This window comes from Agelaius tricolor, unplaced genomic scaffold (genome assembly GCF_023055355.1).
Source record: "Agelaius tricolor isolate 1412-34295 unplaced genomic scaffold, bAgeTri1.0.p SCAF_1, whole genome shotgun sequence".
Classification (NCBI taxonomy): Eukaryota; Metazoa; Chordata; class Aves; order Passeriformes; family Icteridae; genus Agelaius; species Agelaius tricolor.
In genome coordinates, this window is record NW_027269261.1 from 51535852 (window position 1) to 51558034 (window position 22183).

Sequence of the window (22183 nt, forward strand, 5' to 3'; positions counted from 1 at the left end):
CTCCACTAAACCAGGTTGCTCAAAGCCCTATCCAACCTGGCCGTGACCATTTCCACGGATGGGGCGTCCACAGCTTTTCTGAGTGATCTTTTTCAGTGCCTCACTGCCCCCCACAGTGAAGAATTTCTTCCTTATATCTTATCTAAACCTACTTTCTTTCAGCTTGAAGCCATTCCCCCTTGTCCTGTCACTATATGCCCTTGTAAATAGTCACTCTCCATCTTTCTTGTAGGCTCCCTTCAGATACTAGAAAGATGAAATTAAGTGCCCCTGGTAGATCAATGCTTTTCCTGCAGTACGCTAACAAAATTGCCTCCAAGCTACTTTGGCTTCTGGAGGGCGTGTAACAAATGCCATGGTCTCCTGCCTGACCTTTTGACTACCTGTCTGATTTAAATCCTGCTGAGCTGGCAATCCACTACTTCATATATTTCTGTCATTCTTAATTTATGTTTCTTTTCTTTTTCCACTTCACCTTCCTTCATAACCCGTCCAATGTTTCTCTTTCCAGATTGCTGTTGCTGACTGCTCTATTTCCCTTAAGCACTTCATCCTTTCTGCCTCTTAAGATAGTTACACTTTGAACTTAAAGTAGACATTCATTTTTCTTGCTATTTGAAATACACAGTTAACTAAAGTTTTCTGCTAACTAAAGTTTCTGAAAATCACAGATATGTTAGCTTATAGTTAAAATAATAGACAAAAGGTTCTTCCCAGAAATCTACCATTATCAAACTTTTGGAGTTTGTCAACTCCAATGACACTAATGTTGAAACCAAACACATTGATCATGTTCTCAGTTAAAATTCCTCAAAATAGCCTATATTAAAGCAACAACTTTTTTTTTTGTTTTTAATATTATATCTAATTATTATGATTTTATAGACTTAAGGCCAATGTAGCATGATCAGTCACTTACTTGGAACTATCGTCACATCAGTATCTCTGCAAGTAAGATGATTGTGATCCCCCTCCATGGCTCAATTGCATATTGTGATTCTATTAGTTACACAGAGGCACGAGTAGAAGAGGTTTTAAAATCACTTAGCAATAAGTGTTTGGGTTCCAAGTGCCTTTGCTTCTTACAGTGATAGTGTGTTAGTTCAGGCATTGGAGTTTGAAACATTAATATATGCATATATCTTTACTTATAAGTTAATGTGAGGACCCCAAAATACTTTTATTGTCAAAATTATTTTGAGGTTTATTTGTAAGAGTAATCTAGACACCTTATTATTTTTAGTGAGTAATCTGGACATTTTATTAATTTAATTGAGTTGCTATTTTATTATTTGCATCTTTGCAGCAAGAAGTCTCTTTATACATTAATGGGGATCACGTGGCTGCAGCAGTCTGTACAAGACACAAACACTAATACAAGGAGGAAGTTCCCCGGCAGGGACTAATCCCACATATCAAACAGTTCTCAAGTGTGTTCAATAACTGTACATTTCACTAAATCCATTCTATGTCATGTGGAAATGTCACGTCATTGCTTACTGGAAAGATTAATGCTTTTCCCTGTGGTACAGCATCTCTCTGAAGCTGTTTAGGTAGATAGTTTGGGAATCAGGTTGTTGGGTCTCATTTCCAACTCCTGTACCATAAATCTACTTACTTGCTTTGTGCCAGTTCAAAGACTGAGCAGAAATAATAAAAATTACACGATGTGTAGCAAATTAATTTCTACTTCCAAAGATCTACATGAGGACAAAGCATTTTTGCCTCAGAGAGTCTCACTACAAGGTTTCTGTGTTTGACTATGGGATCGTCCTTCCTTCTCCTGATCAGCCCTGAAAATCTCCAGCCCGAGGAGGGATTTTCTGTTCAGAACTTTACTGGTGCTCCTCATGCCAGACTTAGCATCTATTGAGATAAATAATTAAATCTTTTCAGTGGCTTCTCAATGGTAATTCATTTTGTTTGTCTGGAGAATATTCTTTTTGCTACAGGATGAACTGAGGAAAATAGTATTCATGCATATTAGTAAGAAGTGAGTAACTTCTCTGTACTGGCACTTGCCAGTGGAACTGACCCAAACAATTTAGATGTTAAGGTCTTTTGATTTGGAAAGATTTGTATCACAGCATTCTCCAGAGCTCATATTAGATACACAAAGAAGGTTTATGGTGAAATACCCACCAAAATGTATCATTAGTGATACACTTTTGATACAGTAGATTAAACCTTCAGTACATGAAACACTTGATTTGAGTATCTTGATTTCTGTTTTAACAGAACAAGAAAAGAACCTTTTGGCCTGGATTTTTATTTATTGCACCTATTCTTCTCTTTTTAATGTACTTTCTTAGAATTCAGAGTTCTGAATAGCTAAGAGTTTAACTATTCTCCATGTGGTGCCTAATTTTACTGTATTTTATTTTCTGTGAAGAAGCTGTTAGCTGTCTGTTACATATATTGATATCAAAGGATTCATCCTTTAAGAGATCAGAATTAGAGAAAATCATCATTGTCACTGAAAGGCCAAGTCCAGTGACCCAAGGGGATTGAAGTGCAAGGTTGGTTTGCTGCCCATAACTCTTAGAGTCAGACGTAAATGATACATCAATAATACATTATTCTTAGAAAATACATACTTTAAAAATTTGATATGTGACCAGAACTATGTACATTCATTAGTAGTAAAAACTAAAAGGAAATTTATTTTGTTTAAGGGCAATACCACTTAAAACTGGTTTCAGTGTCTTTTATCAGCTGTGAACTTACTATTGGTTTCTGCAAACTAGCTGTTACACATGTTGAGACTAATTTCTAAAAATAAATACAGCTCATAAACAGATGCAGGGCCTGGTGCTCATCAGGTGATAGGGGTGTGCCATGTCTACAGTCTACCTGCTTTTGATGTTCTCATTACAGTTAGTGGGTCTCACGTACCACCTGATTTGCACTGAAGTAAGATATATGCTCAGATTATTTTTTTTTAATTAAAATGCCTTCAAATAACTTTCAGCCTTATAAAGTATGTATTCAGGTCCAGTTTCCATTTTGCATCTGGTTCTCCAAGTTTAGAAAAATGGCCCTGAGGTTATTTGTCATTGCCTTTCTAAATTCTTCCACATACATAATGCCGTGGAGCAGGTTTTACAATCTCTGTCAATATACTCCCTTTACTTGCATCTCATCAGGAGTTCGGGGAACTTGTTCCATCCTGATTCTTTAGTGTAAAGACAAGTAGATGAGGTCTCGAAATGAATGGGAGATGTTTAAAAAATATTTACTGCAGACTTAAGAACTGTTTTGTTGTTACTGCCTGATTTTTTTCAAAAAAGAAGATACCTTTGGAAAAAAGGTACTTTATTCCACACAGAAGAAGATTTTGAGGACAGTGTTAACAATTACAAATAAAAGAAGTTCCTTTTCTGCTTTTCTAAAAGCATATGTATTTCCTTTTTATAGAAGCAACATTTTAGTAGGAATATAGACATTTTCAGACATTGTACCCATACTTTAGTAAATTTCTGCATGTATGTTCTGTTACACTTTACAACCTCTTTCCAACCCTACATTTTTGCAATTTTGAAAAACATTGGTTTCATCATGTGCTGTTTTCTCTTTCTATGAAATGGCATCCATATTTCAAAGAACCTACTAGTTCTAGCAGTCCTGTTGGGATTGTTTCTCCATCAAAAGGGCATCCTACATTTAAGGCTATGAGATTTTTCCATGGTGAATGTAAAAATCCTTTCCACAGAGAGCCAGGTAGCAGACAGTAACAACAATAGGGCTTTTGTTCTTTTCCTTCTATACAAGGAGAGCACCTTTGCAAGGAGCATTCGTCACATGAACATTGGATCTAAAGCAATGTGGTTACTCACCAAAGTGAGTGTGCAGGCACATCCTAGAAGGGAAAGTAATAACTTCTTTTTCAGCAGCCTCCCTAGAGTGTTGTGTCAGTGCTGGAATATGCATGGGATCCTGGCTGAAGACATCTACTATCTAAACTTCCTTAGTACAGAATGAATAGTGTCCTTTCCATATCATTCACTACTGCACCAGTTTTCCCCAGTCTCTCCTTTAAACATTTAATTTGTATGTGTCTATCAGGGTCCTTGTAAAAGTTGCCCATATTTAAAAAACTGAATTCTTTTCTCTTTCACCCAAATACTTCACGTGATTGAAAAGAGACAGCAGTCAAAAGAAAGCCTTTAAAGGAAAGGGTTTCAGTTAAAGCAGTCAAATGAAAGATACTGGAAAAGAGCAACTTTTACTCCTTATGATTTTGGCAGATTTCTACAGGAGATTTCATCTCTGCATGTCAAAAGGTGGTGAGCCCCCTACCCTTACCCCACCAGACCTACATGTGTTTGGTAGTTTTCAGAGAGGCATTCCTTTACAGAATATGTTGAAGGCAGAGTGATTATTTTTGTATTTACCTGCCTGAGCAGCTGATTGAATACCACCTCTCTTTAGATTTTAAAACTATCCTTGTTTCTTCCAGAAGAAAATAATGTCTCTTGCTTGCATGATACTATCAAATAAGTCTCTTACTGAAATTAAAATTCCTTTAGATCCTTACAGTATTTAACTGTAAATTCATCTGGTCTTGCTGCCATATTTATTTACAGTTTATTCATAAAAATGTCTACATCCTCTTTCATAAATATATTCTCTATAATTTTCTGGAGTCAAGAGGAATGAGATTAACTTTTCTTTGTACTTTTTGACACTAACAGACATTTTTATTAATATAATTATTTATATATTGATAGCAACTGCCTTGAAGGCATATATATACATACATACATACATATATATATATATATATATATATATATATATATATATATACAAGGCTATATGCAAAGTACTTTTTAAAAATTATTTGGAATACCTCCGTAGTCCTTCAGTGTTTTTTGGGTTTTTTTTGAAGCTCTAGAATTTTCATTACTGAAGTCCCAACTAGTCTGAAAACAGTCTTAACCTCCATTACCTTTATTTATTCAGCTTGTGTCACCCTGGATTCTTGAGCTGTTCTCATTGTTCTCCTACCTTTCACTCTTTCCTCTTGCTCCCTAATTGTGAAGCAGTGTAACTTGATGATGAAACAGGATGTTATCCTTTCCTGATGGGATTATTCCTCATTATTCCTTCCTGATTATTCCTCATTATTCCACTGAATAATGATCTCCATCTGGGAGGGTTGTTAATAGCTACTTCAGGAAACTTCTGGCACATTACTGAATTTGTCAGAAATTGGTTATGAGGTGGGAAGAAGTGCTGAAAGCAGAATTTCACATCTCTCCCATATTACACACATACTCAACCCTCTCTTCTTTTTATATTCCCTGCTTTTAGCTGTATATATAAATGCATCTGTCCTTTTTCTTACAGTTTCATTACTTCACTTACAGTTTAGTTTCCATCTTACTATTTTTTACCTAAATAGTTTTCAGTTATAATCAGTTATGCAAGATTTTTAATTTCCCCCTTTAACCTTTCCTTCTGCATATTTTTCCCTCACAGACAGCACAATATTGATTGTCATAGGGTTTGTATTCCAGCTTGCCTGTTCCTTGTGCTTTGGTACCTTCTCTATTCTGGATTCATGGGTTTGCTATTTCACAGAGCAATTCTCCCTGTTGGTCAGAATTTGACTCAGCCTGTTCTTTTAGCTGTTTTCCATTAATATCAGTTCCCCAAGGATTTTAATTAATTCTCTTTTTTTTTGTCCACAGTGATGTTCTTTGTATGTTAAGATAAATAAAATATAAAATCCACTCTGTGTCTTATATTTTTTTAAGATAGCTATAATCTAGTTTATTTCTTAAATTCCTCTAGAGCAAAACCACCCCCATGTACTTTCAAATATGCTTAATTTTTTAAAAACAACACTGTTGTGACATTTCTCTGATGTTTCAGTCAGGTATAGGAGGGATATTAAGATGCTGTGAGCTCCATCTGTGGTGGCTCTAGGAAGGAGTCTGATAATTAAAGGTCTTCCTCTCTATATATAGCTTTGCTTTAATATGTTTTACAGACTCTCATATCTTCACACTTTCTAATTTTTATGTGATTTTTTCTCTCCCTTGTCTTATGTTTTTTCTCTTTTTTCCCTTCTGAACATCTTGACTTATTTTGAAGATCTATTTCCAACTGCATCTCTTTATCCACATTTATTGTAAGGGGTTAGCAAGGGAAGCTGGGATCCATGCATGATCACAAGACAGGCAGTGGCCACCTTTGCTGGCAAAAGCCCCACGCTGCCTCCCCAGCCTGGGCAGTGGGCAGGACTGTGTGCTCTGCACCAGCAGCCCCCAGCCAGGGACACACAGGGCAGCAATGCAGGGGGACTGCAGCAGAGCCTGGGATGAAGGCAGCTCCCTTGGGACAAGGTTGGCCCTTCCAGCAGCTGACCCAGACCCCCACAGCCAAATCCCCATCTCCTTTGATCGTTGACCTCACCTACACATCCCCAGCTCATGTGTATTCTTATAAAATCTAGGATAATTCCATCCCATTGAGGAGCATAATTTGTACTTACTTCAGTATACTTGATTTCAAAATACAGTAGCATTTTCATTGTATTACCATTTCTATTTACAGAAACCATTCACAGACCCCATTTTTTGAATTTGACAGTAAGATACGTAAAATAAACACAGAACTGAAACTTCTGTTTACATCGAGACTCTCAAGATGTCAGAGAAGAAGGATGTAGTATTCCTGTCAGTGTATAAATAATTCCTGAAGAAAAGCTATTACCATTGAAACTTGACTCAGTTAGCAAATGCTAATGACAGTCCTGTAATGTAAAATCAATAAAAGTTATTTGAATTAAACCCATGATTTGAGCAGAGTGGAAATACACTTAATTAACACGCATTCAAGTGTTCTAAATAAATGCAATCTCTTTACTTTTGAAACATCATGTTCTGTTCCAGTCATTTTAGCAGGGCTATATTTGGTACAATTTGGCCTAAGCCTACATAGAGCTACAACTTTCTAAGTGGAATCATTGCCAAGTACTTTATTTTTCCCTGTTCCTTTAGGAAAAAAAAAAGTTCAGATTTTACAGTTCTTTAAATTAATCATAAAATGGATGTGTTACAGACTGGCAGGATGGAATGGATGTATGTGCATAAATACAGAGAGATTATTGCATCTTTTGCTATCCATGCATTTTTTCATTGAACTGTCAACTTGTGTGTGCTTTCCACCAAAGTAATTTTCCAGAATTTGTGTCTTTGACAGAGGAGAGAGAATACTCTTGAGTGCATGAAGCACATATCTCTCTTATGCTGGAATATGAAATAAAAGGTGAAGAAAAGCAGCACTTTGCATCATTACTCTTCCCATGTGCCTTTTCTTTTAGGCTAAGTGCAGTTTTGATACTCTTACAGAAAATAATTAAATCAGGAAGCTATTAGAATGTACAGTCACCTCTCTGACTGAAGGGCTGTGTCCTGAATTCTTATCTCTTCTGTACTCCCCAGTAGATCAAAAACCAGCTGTGATAAAAGGCAATGCTGATTCTTTGCAAGAACTTAAGCACTGTTGCTACCTGGCTAAGGTAACAGTCTAGATCTCTTAGTCTGAACAGGAACCAAAAGGTTGCAGACTATCTCAGCCTCCTTGTCCTCTCCTGACCCATGGACTGATGTACTAGGAGGTTTCTTAATGGGAAATGTCTGGGTAGTGCTTCTTTTTATAGGTGTCTTCCACATGGCTGAGAGACAGTGAGGGCAAGCCTCAGGCACAATCCCTGCAGTTCATTTGTAGAGGATGTTGTAGAGATAGCAGGAATAGCACTGGAGAGCAAAGCAGGGCTTGCCAGGAGCACACAGTGGGCTCATGCTTGTTTCCCCACATCTCCATCTACAGCTCATCTACAGAGTGAGAACAGAAATTTCTTGTTCCACTCCCCAGTCCATTTCAATAAGAGTTGTTGCAGCCCTGGTAAAAAGGACTGGGACTAGGGTGGCCAAGAGTGCACCAAATGTGTTTTGTAATGATGGACTTGATGAACTTACAGGTCTTTTTCAACCTAAATGCTTCTATGATGCTATAACTCAAAACCTTTCTCTTGTTTATATTTGACCATAGTACTCTAGCCCCTCAATTGACTGAAGACTTAGGAAAAACAGCTGAGAAAAGGAAACCCAAAAACAGTTTATTGAGATTTTTGGTCAGATTATTTATTTGTGTAGTTTGATCTTTTTAACTTGAAAGAAAGAGAACACTTTTAATGCAGAGCTACAATACTTTACATGGAACCCCCTCCCACAAACTCAGAACATACAACCTTTTTATCAATAAATATTGTCCGATGTTGTCAATGTACTGGAAAAAACACATATATATTATTAGATATCCAAATACACTAAATCGAGATGATGCACTCAAAGTGGCAAACCACTGCTTTTTTGAATGAGGCATAGTGGAAAAGGATGCAGGAAACTGTAAGAACAATAGGTCTGGTCCCCTTTTCCTCTTCTCTTTATATAGAGATTATGAAGGAAGTGAAATGGTTCTGTTTCCTCACATCTGACCCGTGAGAAAAATAGCCCTTGCAGTCAGTTTTAACTTGGGAACATACACAAGCTCTATTTCCCAGTAATGGAATAAAGGATATGTATTCCTAAGAAAGTGAGTAAACAAAACAACGCCTTCATTTCTTCTGGTGTGAGATACTACTCTCAAGCCTTCTGCTTGCCTCTGTGATGGAAACATTTTGATCTGTAGTAACCAGTTAACCAACATACCAAGTCTTTATTGATGACTATTTGCTATATGCATGTGGTTAATACAGAGCCTTTTGTATTTTTTAACACTCTTAATTAATTACTAGTTAACACTGACTTACTTTGCTTGCTCTGTGATATAATTGATTGTTTGAAGGAAAAAAAACCTACCCCTCCAATTTCTGTTTCCTGTTAGCACTGTAATTACAGTTAATTCTGGATTTTAGAGCAGCAATAGATACACAAATTCTGGAATCATCAGCCTCCTCCTCACCCTCATCATTTCTGCCAAATTCACAGATCAACAGAAGCCACTTTCATGTCATCTAATATTGTTTTACAAGACTCCATTAAAGTCAAAAAGGAGATTAACTGTTTACAGTGGAGTAACATGCTGGTTCCTAATACACTGCATAGTGATGATGCACTCCAAGTGGCAAACCCTTGCTTTTTTGAATGATGCATTGTGAAAAACTGAGGCAGGAAACTGTAAGAGGTTGGTGTAAACTTGCTTAAGGAAAGCTTGGATTCAGAGGAAGTGCATTGAGAAGTTTCTGTAATGGTTCACAGAGAAAACACTTGCCTGTATGCAAGACAGCTTTTGTGCTTCTTTCAGTAAACATAAAGGAAGTGGGATCTGTGTTATTTGTGTGACAGAGAACAAATAATATTGGCTTCAAAATATGACATCACAATACCTTCAGAGGCAAATATTATTCATGTACATGTAACACAATCACATAGGATAACTATAAACCAAACAAAAGGATGGTCATATATTTTCTTAATTGTATTTTTAAATCTAAGCTTCTGCTACATGTCAGAGATCCTTGGACATAATTTCCTCAAGGAAAATAAGAAAGGGTAAGACTTATCCAAGAAGCTTGGGATATAGAATTGCAATTCACTTTGCAGATGAAAAATTCATAAAACTTAGGTGTTAGATGCAGAACAAAATCATCCCATTTGTAATCAAACCATGTGGCATAGATAAAAGTGCAAATTAATTTGATATTCTCATAGTACTTAGCACATAGTAGATATTTATCTCGTCTCTGAAATCAACACACAGATCAACCTTCTTCATCATCACAGAAATTTTCCTAGGCTATTAGGTCAATGTGCAAGACCACTGCCAGTGCTCCACGTTAAGCTATGCTGGGAGTCTGATCGTTGTTCCCTCCTGCAGTTTCACACAGCAGGAAATCAAATTATTTAGGATCAAATGACTTGTGGCTGCAGGGCCAGTGAAATTAATAAAATTTGATGACACATGAATTTGAACCTCACTTGGATTTCAGTGCTGGCTTTGTATCTTAAAGCTAGAAAAGAATTCCTAAAAGGCAGTTTATATACAGATCTTACCCTAAAAAAATACACTTCCCCATATGCAGGAAACAATAAAGTGTTTCTGTATGTGACTTAAAAATATAATATAAACTCAGTGCAATTGCCAATATTATCAGATTCAAATGGTGTGATTTGCACCATAAGCACTGTTTTTCACCTAAGAACTTGGAATGCAGATAAGCAAAATTACAGATAAAATTGATCCTTAAAAATGCTTATGAACAAGAATCTTGAATTAAGTGATCATTAACTGTCATGAATCCAGCAATAAAGAAAGTTTTCTTCCCTGTTTTTAGCCAACTGTAAACTTCTGTGAACCATGATTCCATGGTCAGCAGGTCTTGACATTTCACCAATTAAAAAAACCTACTGTGATGACTTTTGCCATGACACAATTACATATGCTAAATAAATGCATTCTGACAAATGCAAATCCACAGTTCCATTTTAATAAGATTTCCTTCAGGAAAAGGTTTGATACACTTCTGTCATGACTCATGATAAATGCCTGAGCTTTAGGAAGGAAATTTATAGGAAACCAATAAATAAAGATATTACATCTACAACTGTATTTGATATGAATGTGAATAATAATTGCATAATAATGTAACTGTCATCCCTGCTGCCATTATTTGACATCTTTTAGGAAAGCCTGTATTTTTGGTTTTCTGAAAAACTCCCCAAAATATCAGTATGTGTATGTATATATGTAGAGGGAAAGGAGAAAGAGAGGTGATTTTTTTTTTATGATGCATACCAAACAAGAAGACAGAGGGTCTGAATGATTCAGCTGTTCCCATGCTGTCTGGAGACCAGGAGATGTGCTGCTGTTTCCTTGCCAGATTTTTTGATATCAGGAATATGAGAAAGTATTTAGTCTTCATGTAGGTCTCTCTCAAACATTCAGCTCTTATAACAAAGAACAATCTAACACACAGTACATAAAATCAGCTATTTATACTTTTTTTTTCTCTTTGTAAACTGTCTCCAAACACTATTTGATGCACTGCTCTCCCAAAATATTAATGCACATCCTCTTTACTTCACATCCGTTCGTGCACAAAAGCATCACCCCCTGACTAATTTTGACTTTGTACCTGTCGAGAAAGGCTTTGGGTTCAACCTTACAGTTTTCAAGTAGCTGCTCCCAGACAAGTGGTTTGCTGTATAACTAATGTTATGGGCCCTGTTTTTTAGCTTGTATTGATACAGCATCTTTCTGTCATTTCTTGCAGAGGTTTACTCTTGGCTTAGGGGTGGAACAAGTAATTTCAGTGATTAACTTCAAGATTTTAAATACTCCTGTTTTCTATTCCACCATAGTAAAGGTTTACATGCTAAATTTAGGAAGCAGAACCATTATATTGTTCGAGGCACCTAGTGAGTAACAAGAAGGCTGTGACGCACTGAAGCCATTCCTGAAATAACTCCTCTCTCCAGAACAGACATCAGTGAGCTTAAGTGAATCATTCCATCTACCTCAACTGAAGTGCTCATTCAAGAACCAACAGTGTCAGCAGTCACTGTGTTTGTATTTGTAGTCTCTCTTGCTCTGAGGCTGGTCTGGCTTATTTGCTTTTACATTAAAAGAATTATTTATGTTTTGCTAAGTTACTTTTTCAACTCACAGAGAGTAAAAAAGAGAGTGTTGGGGTTTTTTTCTATTGTTGTCTTTTGGTTTGGTCTTTTTTGGTCATTATAGGAAAAGTAAAGCTAAGAGCCCGTACAATTACTATTTTTAAATGTGGCTCTACATACAAATTCATGGAAAGTTTTCCAGAGCATCACAATGCTTTTCATTTTTGTTAAATTATTTTCTCCCTTGAAACAACTGCTGACTTAAGACAGAGAGAGTGGTCAAGGAAGACAATGATTGGATCAAAAACTATCAAGATGCTTTGGATATGGAGTGCTGTTTTCCTCATTGATTGGCTTGTCTCAAAAAATACAGCCATTCTTCTGACTGCCCCTAATATCCATACTCTCTGAATATTACTTATTCCCCTCAGCTTTCTATAACAGCATTGACTTGAATTTTAATTTCTCATTGTACCCAAGGACCCTGTCATGTTCTGGAAACAGATATCTTACATTTTCTGTGGGGTTACAAAGTCCACAGGAATAAGGGATGTAGTAGAACCTCTACCACTGGAAATCTTCAAATCATATGAAGAATTTTAAGACCTGTTTTAGCCTGGGCTGATGTGGCTTTTGAGTCACAACCCTGCAGCACACCCGTGCAATGTGTGCTATACAGCCATGGTGAGAAGAGACTCAGGGCAGGTTGATGGCACACCCCCCTCACCTGATGGAGCTGAGCTAAGACAAGACACATTCACACACTCCTGTTTGAATCACAGCACCACAGTTTCCACCCACCTTTGGAGACAGTAAGAAGAATCTGGCACTTTGAACAGGTACAAGTTACTGGTGTTAAAGCAAGGGGATGGGACACAGGCACATGCTGCAGGAATTGATGTTCCTACTACATCAACACGTCAAACAAAAATGTGTTGTAAGATGAAAGTAAGACCTGGATTATGTAAGAAGGCTGTTAAGATGATCTCATCTAACAGTGAAATCTGCAATCATGGTGTCAGTCCTAACAGTTTTTAGCTGGGGAGGATCTTGACAGAAAATACTGTGTGTGCACATGTGATGCATATGCCTGCCTACACATAAGAACATATAATACAACAAAAATTAAAAAGAACATTATTAAAACAAGAACAGCATGGGTTATCAACATATACTAGTAAAGTGAGACTGTCTAGTTAATATATGCTAGAAAACAATATAAATGGCGATTACCTAGCAAATGACATTGTAACTTTCCCCTACATTTTTCAGGCTTGGCCCTAATGGTGTTACACACCTGTCTCTGGACAAAACTGTAACAACAAATATGTTTACCACATGTTTACTGTAAACATTAAGTACTTTTATAAAGCTAATTTTTCATGGGGCCAGAAGCTATTCAGATTCCATTCAGAATCAATGAACAGCTAAAAGGTAGAAGGAGACAAAGAGGTAAAGCTGGTAGTAACTTATAGTCATAACCAAGAGAGGTTACTAATTACTAGTGCACTCCTAGTTCTGTTTCTGTTTGGACCTTCTGTGCTGTTCAAAGCTGTCATTGAAGGCATGGGGAAAGAGGTGATGGAGTTTGTGTGATCCTATTTTAAATTACACAGTAAAATACCTGATGGTACTGAAAAATGCAAAGTGGGGAGAGTAATCCTAATTATCTGTAACAGAACAATTTATTACTACCACTTTGGAAATAGCTTTTGAAACCATTGTACATAGCCCTTAGGACTTTTTAAAAAGTCAAGTAAAATGTTGGGAATTTTTATTATTGGGAGTGAGAACAAAACAGAAAACATCCTCACATCTTTTGTATATACTATACCCATATGCTGAGTAATACTGACAGTTCTGCTACTTCAGTCCCAGAAACTAACACAGAATTGTTTGAAGAATTATAAAGAGAAACAAGAAGGATCAGCAACATGGAGACACATTCATCTTATATGAGATTAAATTAGGGAGTGTGATGGAAAAAGGAGAAGATAGAATAATTACTTGCTCCAGTAAGTGCCAGGAGCCAGGAGAAAAACCAATAGTTTTCATTGATTGCACTGTTTTCCAAATGCCTTCTCTTGGTCCCTGCTGGAGGCAAAATGTCCAGTTAAATTGATGGTTTGATCAGATGCAGTATGTCTACTGTGTTGTTCTCAAATGGTGTTTTTTACATCGTGCATAATTCCTCTGTTTGGCTGCCTTCATGGGCATCTGGGGGGACAGCAACAATGAAGGGAGATGCCAAGGAAGGTCAAATCAGAATAGTCTGCTTTAAGGCAGAATCTCTTGAGTTTTAGGGAGCACTCTTACACAGCTAAAATGCATAATGAATTATGAGTCTGATGATGACCTTCAACAGTTATATGAAATATGTATGAGCAATATTTCCATGCCCATCCTGTGAGCTTGTAAAGGACAATTTTGCACTTCTTTCATTTTAAAAACAGCATAAATTTGTGGAAACAGAATGATGGGAAATCACCATCTCCATAATTATCATGTTTCCTGCTCACTGCTGCTGCCCCTGTAATGACATAATCAGTCATTGAGTTCTGATGTTGCCCAGTTAATTTTTGTACTTTGCCAGTATCTGTTACCTTAATTGTTATGGTAACAGATGGTTTTGATTTCTTATTAACCTATTTTAACATTACATTACTGGGAAGGGTCATGAAAGAAATAGCAACAAAAGTGTTTCAATAATCTCCTGATGCTTAGAGACAAATACTTGGGTATAACACTTCCTTTTCAAAAGACAGAATTAAAAAAATATATTAGGCTTACTCAAAAACATGGGTTAAAAGAAAATAAGAGGAGGAATTATAGAGTTTTGTTCATCTTTCTCAGATATATAGTTGATGCTTCTTATAAATTAGGGTCTATGAGTCAAAACTGAAAAGAATTTTTAACATAGATTTCATCATCAGTATAATATTACCTTTAGTCTGAAAAGTCACAAACTATTACTTGATCAAACAAATTCTCCAGAATAACAATCACATTATGCAAAGGCGTACATTATTTGTGCAAATGTAGTGAGATTTTTTGATGATTAGAAAATCTAGATTATGTGCAACTGAAAGCATGTAGTTAACAATCAAACCAGCAGATTAGCACTTTTATTCTATACTGCTAAATAACTGGAATCTTCTACATATTTGGTAACATACTAAGCAGATTCACTTTTAAAAGCTTTATCTCAGATCTACCTTAAAAACCCTACCTTTTTTTACTGTAGCATTTAGCATTTTGTCAGCCAATATAACAAAGACCTTAGAAAAGCAGTATGCACATATGGCATCATATGCACAGAGCATCAGTGCTCTTCAGATACTACATTCTCCTGGGAATTTTCAATGTCTTTTGACCCAATTCAGATAGATTTAAATTCCATTTATTTCCTTAGCAACTTAATCTTGTTTTCCTAACTATCAAGGTTTATTTTTTTTTTGCAAAGAGCACTCCTTACTGATGTAAAATCATCATAATACCTAATCTGTTCCAGAAAATATTTTGTTAGCATATTGAAACCAGAAAGCAATATGGTTTTGGTGTTTTTTTTTTTTTAACTACCAAAGATTCTGCAACTGACTGATAGTGATTATTCAACGGAAAAGTTAATCTTTTCATGAAAACACCATCCAAAAAATCCCTTGGAAAAGCAATGGGCTTGGACTACAATCCCTGGAGGGATAAAAATGTGATTTTCTTGGCATCATTTCCACTGTGCAAATCAATTTATCTAGCTGCAGGTTTGGGCCCTAGCAGGGCTTGCTGCAGTGGTTTGAGGTGCCATCACCTATTTATTCCTCCTGGGATGGGAGAATGTAATAAGGGACCAGCGCCCCATGGCACAGCGCACAGTCTCTGAAAGAATCTGAGCCTCACCTTCAGAAACGAGCGCATGAAAGCTGTGAATCGCAAGGGCTGGAAATAGTTTCTTTTATCGAGTCTGCTTTAGGGGCAGTCATGCCTGATGAGGAGGTGGGGGAGACAGCCGGCAACGGCAATGCCTTCAGCTGTGGCAGTGAGAATTTTTGGGAGAGCCTTGGTACGAGCCTTGACTCTGACTAGGGGCTTGGCGGCAGCTTCACTGCTTTGTAGGAGTTGATGCAGCTCTCAGCGTAAATGCCTGAGTCCTTGAGAGAGGACGTAAACGTTTCTATGAGAAGAGGAAGAGAGACAAGAGTAGTGGTGAATGCCATGACACAAGACAGAAAAGTTGCATTCTTTCTGCAGCGTAGGGTGCGAGGATATGGGTGCTGAATGGAAACGCAGATACGCTGCAGCACCACTTTATCGACGGTAAATGGTGTTAATTTAGCTCGTTCATTTTCTTTGGAAGGAGAACATGTTTTCTAGGAGAAAATAAATGTGGGCGGCGCTAAGGAATGTGGCATGATGTCACCCGGGGAAGCCAGCGCAGATGGGGCATACGGGGCATGGGACGGTGACGGAGAGTGACTGAAGCCACACGGTAAGTTACAAAAAGCTGGCCCACAGGAACAGGGGTACCTGCTGACGGCTGGCCTTGGAAGGCGTTTTACCCAGCAAACCACTAGCACCCGTGCCGCGGGAAGAATTTAACCCTGGCAGGGCACGGGAAGAGGGGTCCCGGCAGGGCGGCAGCAAACCGCTCCCACAGCACCCCATCCAGGCAGAGCCAAGATGGCCGGGAGCGCCGCCCCGGGGCGGCGGGGCTCAGCGCGGGAGGCGGCGCGGCCCGGCGGGGGCAGAGCCACCTCCGCCCGCCCCTCGCCGGCCCGGCCCCGCCCGGCGCTGCCCCACGGCTCCGAGCGGCCACGGCAGCGGCAGCGGGTGAGTGCCGGCGGGCGGGAGCGGGTCGGGGACAGCCAGCCGTCTGTCCCTCGGGCGCAGGGAGCCGTCCTTCCCTCCCTCCGCGGCGGGGGCAGAGGCGCTGCCCGGGCAGCGGGTGCGGTGCCGCTCTCCCGGGCGGGGCCCGCTTCCCGGTGCTCCCTGCGCGGGCGGCGGCGGGAGCCGGATCCCGCCGGGCTGTGGGGAGCGAGCCGCGCTCTGCCTCCCAGCGCCGTCCGGCCCAGGGGCCATCGGTGCTTGCCGGGGGACAGGGGCGCGGTGGGTCACAGATGCGTGTGTGTGGGTGGGTGTGTGCGTGCGTGTGTGTGCTCGCAGCGATTCGGCGTCCTTCTGCCAAATAAGGAGAAGTTTAATTTCCATTCCACCGATATACTGCCTTGCGGCAGTGTATTGGCGTCAGGAGTATCAGAGTCTAATAGCTGGCGTGCTCTTTTGATAGTTGGTGTGTTGAGCATCTACAGTATAAAGCAAGTATTTAAGTTTTGAAATACTAAGCATCCCTACTCCTTGCTCAGCCACGCTTCTCTGATCTCAAAAGTCTTGCCTAATAATGTAGAATTTAACTTTTTTTTATTTTAAATAACGCTGTTTATATCGATGATATACATGTATGAAAATAATTAGAAATCAACGTGAATTTAAAGAGCTGAATGTAAAAAAGAGCCTTTCAAGTGAGAAGAACGTCTTTAAAGAGAAGACAATTATGCCATTGTGATGAGCAATATCAAAACCGGCAGTCTGACAAATTATGGGAGTGTAAGCGTTCTAAGAGATGGGTCATATTTTCCTTGCTGACTTGTTCTGTTTAGTGCGGAATCCAACAAAATCCGGAAGTTTGTGGAGTTCACCCAAGGCATTTGCAGCTGTGCAGCCTTGCTGCCCTGCCCTTTGCCCACCCTTTGCCGTGGTCCCACGGCAGCACCTCCACTTTCAATGTCTCCTGTCGGTCTGCAGCTGATCCGCTGCACTGCTGCTGGTACCCTGCACTAGGGATGAAACTGTGGTTCACTTGGGGCTTTGCCCGAAACCCATGCTGATGATTAAACTTGCTCAGGTTTGCATGCTAAAAAGAAACAATTTTTTTGCATGTGAATTTTGGATCTAAAAATCTGACTCTGCTGCAAATTTTTTTTGCCTCTTGGGTAAATCATAAGGGGTCAGGAAGTGGAACTGTGTCACTCTTGCCTATTTTAACTCAATAAAAAAAGAAAGGAGGGGAAGCTTTTCCCTTAGGAAGAGTTTGTGATGCATTCAGATGTCTATTTTTTAACTCCACTTTCATACTAGTGCAGAAATCCCAGTTTCTTGAACAACAGAGTGGGTCTCAGTTCTCACTGAGCCCTTTTTAGCAAGTGCTCAGCTCCAGATGCTCTCAGTGGCTTTTGTTCCAGGCTGCATTGTTGGCACACATGGAGGCTGCATTTCATGCTTTGCTTTGTCTGTGATGTCCAGTTTGTTGTGCTTACATCAATGGCAGTTTTTGCTTAAGGAGTTCAGCATCTAAAGGTGTCATTGTGTTGATGCTGCTTTGCACAGGATGGGCCATGAAACACCTTTCAGGCATCTGCAGTTGTTAACCTCGGGTACTTTGTGGCCAGGTAGTGGTGTGTGTGACTGTAGTGCTGCCATATGCTGTGCCACAAATGGCTAAACTGTTGCAAGGCATTGGTACACATTGGTGCAAATTGCTGCGTTTCATGGCAAAGAGGGGCACTGGATATGTTTGGCAGCATAGTAGATTCTCAGGATCATTTTGGATGGCAAAAATGTTGACTGCCTTAGGTCATTTGCATAGTTTGGATCAGTTCTGCTTTCAGTAGCAGGTGTGCAGGAGCTGCTGTCCTTTCAGACACCATGTGTGTCTGTAACCAGCAGTATCTTCCCAGCATATGTAGAAAGCTGTGGTGTGGTTTAAGAAACCAAATCTACCACATATTCCAGAGAGAAACTCAAAGGTAGATGTTCCATTTTGATTGAGTCCATCAATGGAAAGTTGCGACACCCCTGAAGATGTGTGATGTTAGCGAGTTGCTCTTATTCTGTGGCAGCTTAAGCTCATTCCTTAAAACAAACAACTCTCCTCTTCCTTGACCTTCACACATCTGTCATGTTTTGAGATTGGCTCTTTATATTTGTGTACAGAATGTAACAAAACTAAAATCCTAGATTATCCTGTAGTTATGCATCTCCCAGCTACGGGGATTTATGAAGTGTTCTGACATTCTTAAAGAACTGAGAACATGCCAGAATGGTGCAAAGGATTTACAGGATTCCGAAGAAGTTTGTTATTTTTTTTTTTCGTTTTAGACCACAATGAATGTGGAACATGAAATTAGCCTCTTAGTTGAGGAGATTCGGCGGCTGGGAACCAAAAGTAAGTATTGCAGTACTTCTGTATGGATGTGATCACATTATGGATGGATGTACATACATGTCACCATGCATGTGTGTCATACACATGTAGTCATGTTTCATCAAACTAAGAGCTTGGCAAATTCGAATGAGCAGGTAATCTGAAAACCTGCATATGCACGTCATGTTGGACTGTAAGGTACTGCCTGTGTTCCATCCTTTAAAGTAGTTCTGTTATGAAGTTAAACATTTAAACCTCTGCAGCAGAGAGGATGGAGGCCTGAAATCCTGCTCCCTGAATCCTGAATCAGCTGCCAGAGTTACCTTTTCTTTAGGCTTTCAATACTTGCTACAGTCACCACAGAAGAAAGTTGCAACTTCTCCTTCCACCTCCTTTCTTGGTGACTTCTTTGCTTCAGAATTCATGCATTTCCATTGTGTTCATGATCTTACTATTTGGAACAAATTGGTCTGTATGCCTAAAACTGATCCAGGAGTTATATGTGTAGTTCCAAACTTCCTTAAATTTGCTTAGAAGTACCATTTTCTCTTAAGATTGTCTTTCATTGCTAAAACTCCAATTTCTTTACAAATATTTGTGTAGTTTGTGGAAATGCTACTTGCTCCTATATGTCAGTTCTGGTGCCATTTGTTCAGTTCCACTTGTTTTTCAAAACCTAAATGCATATGTACATCTTGCATTTTTACGACTGCATCTGCTTTTTAGGAATAACTTTAACATATATTTTTAAATTTTTGCTTTGTGTGAAAATTTGCATCCCAGCCTTTTCAATGTGACCCTCAAAAATTAATGAGTGGAAAAATTGTGAAAAAAATATTGTAATGTATATTTTAGATTTAGGTTGGAGGAGCAGGGTGTTGGACTTTATCCTTTTGGGTCTCCCTCAATTTGAGATATTCTAGGATTTTAATTATTTAAAACTAATTTCCTCCAAGTGCTGTGAAGAGGTTCAATAGCCTGTGCTTGTCATAGGTTTTAGAAAGTCATCAATAAAAGTAAACAGAGCAGATATATGGTCCTTGATACAAGTCTCTGTAAGGAAAGGCAAAGTTAGATTAGGCAGGAGTTCTGCCTAGTGTTTATCATCAGCATTCATAATAAACTGGGAAACACAGTGGGGTTTGATTTCAGTGTTCTCTGTGCTACCTTATCTTCCCACGAGTCTCCTAACTTGAAGGAAATCTACATTATGTCTTTTATTTAGATGCTGATGGACAAGTGAGTGTGAAATTTGGTGTGCTGTTTGCTGATGAGAAATGTGCCAACCTCTTTGAAGCCCTGGTGGGAACGCTTAAGGCGGCAAAACGACGGAAGATCGTCACTTACCAAGGAGAGCTGCTTTTACAAGGTGTTCATGACAACGTGGATATCATGCTGCTGCAGGACTGAAGCAGTGTTGCAGCTCTGTGTTAATGGAACTGCTTGAAACAGTTTGATCAATCAAACAATTGTTCGATTTTCCACATACTCTTAATAAGGCTGATCATTCCAAGGCATTTTGATGTATTTTCTATATCTTTATAGTCAAAAGAAAACTGTCCTATTTTGGAAAACATTCCCTTTTCTAAGTCTTCCTAAAATGGTACTGTATGTGGGTAATGTAAAAGATGCCAGATCTTTTTCTCTCTTTTCTTTTTTTTTGTTTCTATTTTTTTTTTTAATCTCAGGTAATTCTCTCAAATGTCTAGTGGTTATTTTCAACGTATGAAGAAGAGGACTGGTAATTTAATGTTTACAAATGAAAATGTGCCATGAAAGTATAAAATAAAAGCACATACTTAAATTTGTGTTATTCTTACTGCTTTTGTTTCTCTTTTTATTTGCAATCTAAAATGAAAGCAAGCTGAATTCCTGCAAGGAGCGTATTTAGGCAACTGTTCAGAAAGCACAACAGTGAGATAGAAATAATTTGGCAGCATGATTCAGTAGAAGAATGACTGCCCTTTGGATTGACCAGATTGTGCACAAAAAGGCATGAATGTTAAATGTACCTCATTCATCTGTGGCGGGGCCATGTGCTTTTGTTTTCTTGTCCTCTAGACTTGTGAAGGAAGTGGGTGAGGAGCTCCCTGAATGCTTCCATGCAGTGTCAACCAGAAGTTAGTGCAGCAGCTTCAGGCTGTGGTTCCTTTCGTCATAGAAGTCCTACTTTCTTTAAATCTCTCCAGGCAGTAGGTGGCAGGGGAGGGGAAGAAAAAAGCCCTTTTGATTGTTTTCTAGCTTACTGCCAATTCTCTTTATCAGGTGGAAGTGTACCCTCCAGTAGGGAGAAAGAGTTGCTTCATGAGGAAAGCAGTTGTGGGTAAGCAAACTGCTTCCTGCTCTGTGCTTGCACTCCACAGCTGCAGCTCTTAAAGTTGCAGGATAGGTGAATTTCCCTTAGCAGCCTTTTACAAGTGCAAAATGTTTGAAAAGCGTCTCCTCATTCACACATCCAGCAAATGTGTGCATTGTTATGGAATCTCTACAAAGCTGTGTATTTCCAGCTGCTACCCCTTTTGACTTGTTTTGCTCTGCTTTGTGAAACAGGAAAACAACTTAGATCCTGTGTGCAAACAGATCTGGGCTGCCTCTGCTTGTGCTGGCCCCAGAATCTGGAGAGCAGGGAAGTGATACACAGAGAAACTTGAGCTGTCTGGGTCCAAGCCAGCTGGAGTGGAGCTCAGCACATCTTACTGGCTCCAGGGCTCTGCCACTCTGGTGCAGCTCTTCTGCTTCCCGACCTGAGCTGGCAAGTGCCTGCACCCCTGTGCTCCTCAGGTAGAAAGAAGGGGACAGAGATGCCTTTAAGATGCCTTCTGCCAGAGGGGTGAGACCAGACAGCTGTGAGTTGCCAGATAACTACAGCTGGATTTTCTTCTGCTTCTGTTTTGCTGCAAGAGTCTGGATTGCCTGGATTCACAGAATAGCCTGAGTATGCTGACAGATACCAACTGCTTTATGATTGTCTGAGATGCCAGTTTTGGTACAGAGGGTACCAACCTATCCCAGCCAGGAAGTAGCTCTCTGTGCAAGCTCATGACAGCTCTTTAAGCACTGAAGGGCTCAGCCTTGAAAATTTAGTAAAAACCAAACCAGTAAACGTAAGGCTCAGTGCTGAGTTTGAGCCAAGACAGGACTAGGAAGAGACCTTTATGTCTCTCTTACTTTAACAATATTAATAAAAGTGCTCAGGCCTTCTGGGAACACCATGTAGAAAGAGACAGAGAAACTTGGAATTAAAATAAATGTAACAATCAGAGGAGAGTGTAGCTTGTGTACTGCCTGGGGCAGTTGAGTTTCATTTTCTCTCTGATTCTGAAAGCAGGAGAGGAACAACAGGAACAAGGATGTATAT

General features: G+C 39.2%; 1 protein-coding gene across 2 annotated transcripts; it reads left to right on the plus strand.

Moving 5' to 3' along the window:
* Positions 1-15639: 15639 nt before the first annotated feature.
* Positions 15640-20629, plus strand: ABRACL (ABRA C-terminal like). 2 transcript variants are annotated; one of them, XM_071434097.1, is made up of 3 exons: positions 15640-16113; positions 18780-18846; positions 20051-20629. In XM_071434097.1, exons 2-3 carry the CDS (start codon positions 18786-18788, stop codon positions 20233-20235), a joined length of 246 nt encoding a protein of 81 aa, XP_071290198.1. In that variant the 5' UTR covers positions 15640-16113; positions 18780-18785; the 3' UTR covers positions 20236-20629. The 2 variants fall into 2 exon arrangements, with proteins under 2 accessions (XP_071290198.1, XP_071290190.1); XM_071434089.1 differs by lacking the exon at positions 15640-16113 and adding an exon at positions 16174-16454.
* Positions 20630-22183: the final 1554 nt, after the last annotated feature.

Bases quoted from the DNA above. Each gene is read 5' to 3' on its own strand.
- ABRACL (XM_071434089.1), top strand. From the start codon at position 16,305: ATGGCCGGGAGCGCCGCCCCGGGGCGGCGGGGCTCAGCGCGGGAGGCG. The intron at 16,455-18,779 runs GTGAGTGCCGGC...TTTTCGTTTTAG, and splicing joins GGCCACGGCAGCGGCAGCGG to ACCACAATGAATGTGGAACA. The intron at 18,847-20,050 runs GTAAGTATTGCA...TCTTTTATTTAG, and splicing joins TCGGCGGCTGGGAACCAAAA to ATGCTGATGGACAAGTGAGT.